Source organism: Pezoporus occidentalis, unplaced genomic scaffold (assembly GCF_034315485.1).
Source record: "Pezoporus occidentalis ecotype Australia unplaced genomic scaffold, CSIRO_AGI_Poc_V1 ctg89, whole genome shotgun sequence".
In the NCBI taxonomy this organism is placed as follows: Eukaryota; Metazoa; Chordata; class Aves; order Psittaciformes; family Psittacidae; genus Pezoporus; species Pezoporus occidentalis.
Genome location: NW_026916253.1, coordinates 348,191 through 354,844, shown reverse-complemented (window position 1 = coordinate 354,844; position 6,654 = coordinate 348,191). Strand labels below are relative to the sequence as shown.

General features: G+C 46.6%; 1 protein-coding gene across 5 annotated transcripts in view; it reads right to left on the bottom strand.

Moving 5' to 3' along the window:
* Positions 1-4,958: 4,958 nt before the first annotated feature.
* ZNF423 (zinc finger protein 423) overlaps positions 4,959-6,654 on the bottom strand; it is a 235,321-nt gene continuing 233,625 nt past the window's right edge. For 2 of the 5 annotated variants that reach the window (XM_062604898.1, XM_062604899.1), the window contains one exon: positions 5,033-5,923. In XM_062604898.1, the coding sequence (XP_062460882.1) occupies positions 5,894-5,923 (30 nt within the window). In that variant the 3' untranslated portion in view covers positions 5,033-5,893. Of the gene's footprint in view, positions 5,924-6,654 lie in introns of all 5 variants that reach the window. The other 3 variants (XM_062604900.1, XM_062604902.1, XM_062604901.1) reach the window with 2 other exon arrangements.

The following is a 6,654-nucleotide window of genomic DNA, read 5'->3' as shown; positions in this document are numbered from 1 at the left end:
CCTGCGGGTCAGCTCGGCTCTCTCAACCCCAGAAAACAACAGCAAAGGAGATTTGATTTCAAATACAATGCCCGAAGAGATTCAGCAGCACAGCTCCTCCCCGCTGTGCGAGGAGGCCGAGGCAGAGGACACCCCAGGAAGGACAGCAGCACGGCAGTTCCGAGGCCAAGGAGCGCGGCCAGGCGCCAGGCCCGGGCCCTCCCTCTCCACTGACGTGCGGGGCAAGGCCCCGGCGCTGGTTGCAGCCTCTGAGGCCGCGTCCCCCATCCGTCCTCCCCGCTGGCCGGGTCAGCGGCACGGCAGAGCGGCCGCCTGCCGCGGGGACACAGATGGCCGGGGATGGCAGAAGGCGGGGGACAGCCGCAGAGAGCAACGGGCAGCACGCCACCGGCTCGGGGAGAGGCAGCCCGCCCGGCAGGCAGAGCTGACCGAGGTGCGGGGCTGCTCCTGCCAGCGACGCCGGACCAAAGGAGGGGGCAGGCCCCCGTGCGAGATGCGGCACCAGCTAAGGCTGGATTCCTGCTCCCGCGCCCCCCAGGACACAGGGGGAAACACCTCGCTTTTCTCCTCAAAAGGACAGTCTCGGGTGGTTAAACTGCAGCTCGCTATTAGGGCAGTGAAGACCGTACTTTGTTAGCAATCTTGTAGCAATTAGCTCCACTTTCTCTTGGGGTGCTCAGTGTTTCTCCTTTGGGCACCTCCTGTCTCCCTCAGTCACCTGAGCTGTTAAACCTCAGGAAAGTAACAATAATTCGCAGACAAGCAGATCAAAAGGCAAGCCCTGGCTGCTCTTTGCAGGAGAGGGATCTCAAAGTTGTGAGGATGACAGCAATTTAATGAAGAAAGGTGAAGAACAATTTCACAAGAGGCAAAAATGGGGAGAAAATTAAAAAGGCAAAGTGATGAAGAAACAGTCACACTCCCATCGGCTCCAGAGCTTGGCGGCCAGTGCAGCGTGGCCAGATGTGCGTTAATCTCACACACTTCTGTCTATGCCATGCATGCACTACTGACAGCATATCGTGGGGAAGGCATCCCAGGATCTCCATACCTCTGTCAAAGGTAGCCAGAGCTGGCTGGCTGTTCTGAAGGGTGCAGAGGGGGTTGCAGAAACCACACCTCTCAGGGTGTGAGTTAAAACATGGAGTCCTCTTATTCACACTAGGGGAAAAGCCTTCAGTGTCCATAGCAGAGTGATTTACACATGCTGAAAGCCAGACAAACGCAGCAAACCCCAATCTGCGGTAGACACTGGTAGGAGAAAGAGAGATGCACACCTGGGACATGGGATGTGAGGATTCACTCCAATGGAAATGGCTGCCAGAGGGTGGATTTTCATTAACTTGTCTGGAGGGCAGGAAGGCCACGCCTATTTGCTCCCTAACCCCTCTGATATTTCTCTTTCACATTCCCTGTGAGCTGCTGCTCAGCCGAGTGTCCTTCCCCAGTCCACTCAAAGGTGCTCCAGCACAAAATGATCAGTCACTCGCTCCCTCAATGGTCCCAAAACTACTTTTCTCTCCCTTTCTTTTGCAGGCAATGGGCTGAACGCTTGCTTTTTCCAGAACTGTAAAGCACCTGACTAAAGGTGCACCTCTTGCTGCAGATGATAGGTCAGACAAGTATGTTCAGAAGCACTGAATGAAATACAGATGCATGAAGCTGACTGTATAGACAACATATGAGCTGTAGGTGCTGGTTGCTACTTCTGGACTAAATATTTCAATGCTTTTTGGGTGTGCCAGTAGGTAGTGAAGCTAAACGCAAAGATCATTCAGCTCATACAAATACGAGCCCTTTGTTAATCCATTGTTAAGTGAGGTTTCAGTATTTGCCCAAACTTGAAGGCATTAAGTTGTTTATACAGCACCTCTTTACACATTAAGAGCTTTCTCCCCAGTCTCCAACACTGTACTGTCCCTAATGCCCTTTTTGCCTAAAACCCCATCCTCAGCAAGAATTTTGGCAATTCTGGTTTGTGCTTACCTGTGAGTTGCCAGCGTCACCCACACCTCAAGCAATCTGCACCAGCCCATGCCCACAACACCACCACACAGGAGCTGCGAGTTACACAGACAGGCAGGGAAGCATTACAGGGACTGCAGAAAGGTTTCCCATCCCATTTTCAGTGTGTTGTGGCTGTTGAGATATAGGTGCCTTTAGAGCCAGCAGTTCTGACTCTTTTCCAAATGCCTTCCGTAGCACTTCTTGGCCACTAAGAAAAAAGGGGTGAAATCTCAAACATGTACCAGAAGCTGTGATATTATCTTTCTCCACCTGCAGTTAGGCTCTATTTTCCCTGGGAGCTTTTAACAGATACAGGAACTATATATTAGGCTGGGGAAGCACTCCCTGGTGTGGCTGCAGCTACAGCAGCAGAGCTGGGCTCTGCACTAGCGCAGGGCTGCTCTGCCCCCACTCCCGAGTGGGACGAGCGGCACAGAGAACAGCCACATGGGAGCCACCAGACAAAGGCCCGGGTGTGCTGCAGAGCTCTGCGGCAGCTGCAGCCCTGCCTGGGGAGGCTCCGGCCTTAGAAAAGGGTCAGACGGCAGCGCTGCACCCTGGCACAGGCTGAGGAATGACTTCTGGAGCCGCGGGAGTCCAGTGAGTCACAGATGCAGCTCCAAGGCAGGAGCAGAAGCACAGGCGGCTCTCCCTCTGCTTCGTTTCAGTAGCTTTCACATACACACACACACACACACACACACCCCAAACTGGATTTCTTTTGCCCCTGTGGAAAGCAGAGATCAAGATGTCCCTTATTGTGGTCTGTGCTGTAACAATGACTGCTCTTATGGGCCTGGTTACATCAAAAATACCATAGAGCAGCCCAGCCAATTCACAGAAAGTGTCCCTGCACTTCTGTATAAGTTGTCTTAGAAAATGAAATTTAGAAAAGCAGTATTTGTCCATCAGTGTTCACATATTACCTGAGTACTGTAAGATACCAGAGCACCTGCAGAAGAGACCAGCCCCTCTCTCTGGCCTGACTTGTGCTGATTGTGAATCAAGGTGATGTACCAAAAGGGATGAAGATGATGGAACAGGAATGCAGCCCTCACTCCCATGCTTTGGAGTCCCGTACCTTTTCAAGGTGGGGTGGCAAACCAAACTGTTCCTTCCCTCCACCCCTACCCATGGTGTGGTCAAGGTTCAAGGCAACACACAGCTGGGTCACCAGCCTGCTTAGCACTGCCAGCCTGAGGGTGGACACAGCACCCTTACATCGTGCCCTTGCTCCTGGTACAGACAGAGAAAATCATTCAGTTCAGTACAGGATCCCCGCACGGAGATTTCCCTATCTCAGTAGAGGGAATATACACCTAGATTTAACTAGTCAGCAGGGAGAAGCTGAGACAAAGGCATGTGCTTCCTTCTGTACAGCACCACTAAGGCAGCTCTCAGTTGTGTGGAAACATTGGTTTGCCCTTCAGTTCCCAACACAGAACCTTTTCATGAAGACAGAAACCTACATCTTTCTTTTTATTTCTGATGGTTTGTCCAGAAGTGATCCAGCATCATTCCAAACCCAGCATCAGGCATTCCAAACCCAGCATCCCCTTTTCAGCACCTCCATCACGAGAACCTGCTGCCCTGCTTTTAGCATGGAGAAGATGGCACAGGAGCTGATCTATACTCCCAGATAGCTTTTCTTGCAAGGGCATGTCTATGAGCTTGTACTGCAGGACAGTTTTTTCATTTCCCATCTTAAAATGTTGCCTGTCAGTTAGGAGTAAGCATATGTTATGATTGAGAATAATGAATTGGTGATTTCATCAGCTAATTTTTCAGCCCATAAACATCTGTGCCATGATTTAAGAAGAATAATCACATAGAAAGTTAACATTTTTTTCTAGAAATGGGTCATTTTAGTGCAATGATTTTGTTGTATGAAAAGTGAGCTAAGAATTATCTAGATGAAAACACAGCTGTTCTCTTTGGAATTAAGAACAGTTGTTCCTAGTTTTGCTATATTAGAGTTCATAAGTTTATCACAAATAAAAATTTTGAGCCTAAACTCTTTCTGGCTGTCCATGCAATGCTGTATCAGCAGAATAACTGGCAGAATAAAAACTGCATCTATCATTTGACCCAAATGGGATATTACTTCCAATTTTTTGAGCAAATTGAAGCTAGAACTTGCCTCTGCTCTGATGTTTCCTGCTGCAGGGGTGAACCTACCCCCATTATGCCTAGTAGCCTTCCCTTAAATGCAGTACATCCCAAAGGAGCTATGTGTGTGCAACATGACCATCAACATCAGCAGGAATCTAAATGTTGAAAACATCATCTGCAATGTTAACTGCACTTGTTAATAAACTTGCTACATAAACTAATTTGGGCATTGACTATACATATTTGAAAGCATTTTTCCTACAAAATATCATTTCCATGCTCAAGCCCAGACACGGTACAATGACAACCAGTTGAGCTGTAGTTCAGTGCAGTGATTCTGAAAAGCTCTAACTGTGCATGTTCCTATGTCACATGCATAGGAACCTTGTAAAGCCTTGTACATTGTGGGAATGGGTAACTGCAATGTACAAGGTGTCACAGCTGTCACAACTGCTGAACATCCTTCATGATGATTATGATTCATTCAAGCAGGAGATATCATGAGAACTGCATCCCAATAACTTTCCAGTGGTGTCCATGGTCCTTAAATGACTGTTTCTCTGACTGGAGATATAACTTACCTCATTAACATATGATATGTTTAAAAGTTAAAAAAAAACCCCAAGCCTGCTAATTAGCTCTGTTAAGCTGCCTGACAGCAGTTTCAAGTGTCAGAAGTATGGCAGTTACATAGAGCTACAATACCTGTGGGCCTAGGAGTCCATGCATGTGAAATATACAGTCTCCTACCAAGGTCCCCAAGGCCTGATCCAGTATTTGTCCATTTGTACACAATCTGGAAAGCTATTTTTTATTGTATTGAAACAAAGGAGCACAGAACTAGGGTCAAGGTAGCAGCAGACCAGGTGCCCTCCATTCTTGTTGACTTGAGTAAAAGTGTGATAAGTTAGCAAGGCCTTTGCATGCCCAGAGTCATAGTAGATGTTCTTACCTCAGCTGAACTTACCATGGAAGCCTGGGAGGTGTATGTACAAGTGAGCACGATGCCAGACACAGGAAGCTGGCTTTCACTCTCTCCCAGTCTTCCTTCCGCCTGGGCACAGAACACTGTCTGTGTCAGGTGAGCTATCACTTGGTGATTTACAAACCTTAGGCAGCCATGGTGACGCAGCATATACTGACAGACAGACAACTTCTGACGCTAAGGTCACGCATTCCCCTTTATTGAACTGTACTAGTTATTGCAATCAGATTAAGTCACATTTATAAAGCAGACCATCCAGTTGCACTGAAACCGATTATATTCATTACATAGTTTTAATCACTGTCCGGTGAACTGGCAAATCCAATCAAAGCATTAGTCCTTAATTAAAAAATTAAAAAGAAATATTCAGACGATAGCCAAGCAATCACATCACAATGCACAGTTACCTAAAATTGCAATTAAAAAGCAGTTAACAAAAAAGAAAAAAATCACACCTAATCTTTAACTATCAATATAGTACAAGAAGCAACAAAGGGCAACAGCATCAAAGCAGGTTTATCTAACACTATAAATTCAGTCAGAAGCAGAAGCTCTAAAGTACACTAGCTGAAGCAGGACAATAAAAAATACTGAGCATGGAATACTTTTAATCTCTTCCATTAATATTCATTTCCAGCTGCTTATAATAGCAGCGCCTCATGGCCAAATCATTAGAGTTTTACATCTGGGTTGCAAATGACACTTTGATTGGATGTAATGTTCAAATGGTCCTCCCCACTGTGCCACCGTCAAGTCTTCTGCAGAGAGGTGTCCTGTAGTGCCAGTGGCTCACTGTGCGTGCTGGCTCAATGTGTGGTTCTGGAAAGACGAAAAAAGGAGACATGCATGAGAGGCAGAATAATAGAAAGCATGCCCATACCCTCCCACTCAGCACCATTTATGCCAAGCTCGACATAAAAGCTTCTCAATTATTACAAAACAAAATGCAATAAAGAAAAAGTACTCATAAGTAACAGCTGCCAATATGACACATTTGCTTTGTTCTGACAGATCTGTTAATGCTGATGCGAACTTAGAAAATAAATGCTACAAGGCAAGTGCAGCCATGAGAGTTTCTTTCGCACCGCCTCCCGCCCTTACCCCCCCCCCCCCCCCGTATCTCCCGTTTTTTTGGTATATGTGAAGAAAGTGGTAACACTTCATGGGCAAAAACTGCCTTTAGGGATTCCCTTAACTGTAACAATTAAAAAGAAAAAAAAAAAAAATCTGGATCAAGGGAGGAGCCCTTGCCATATTTTACTCTTTTATTCTCACTAGTATCGGGTGCAACAAGAGACACCAAATTGTGACACAGACTTCTGAGTCCAAGGAATACTTTGGCAATAACAGCTGAACTCCCAGTTCAGGCACCATAGTACTATTCCCAGCAGACGAAAAGCTGGACATGTAACCCAGAAGTTAAATGTCTTTAAAGAATAGATTTGCTCTACGTATTTCTTTCAGCAGTTTAGAGTGGGTTTTGTTCCCTTCTTTCCTTTTGGTAGATTTGTAACAGCCACATGTCATCATAGGATCTTGCATCTGAGGAT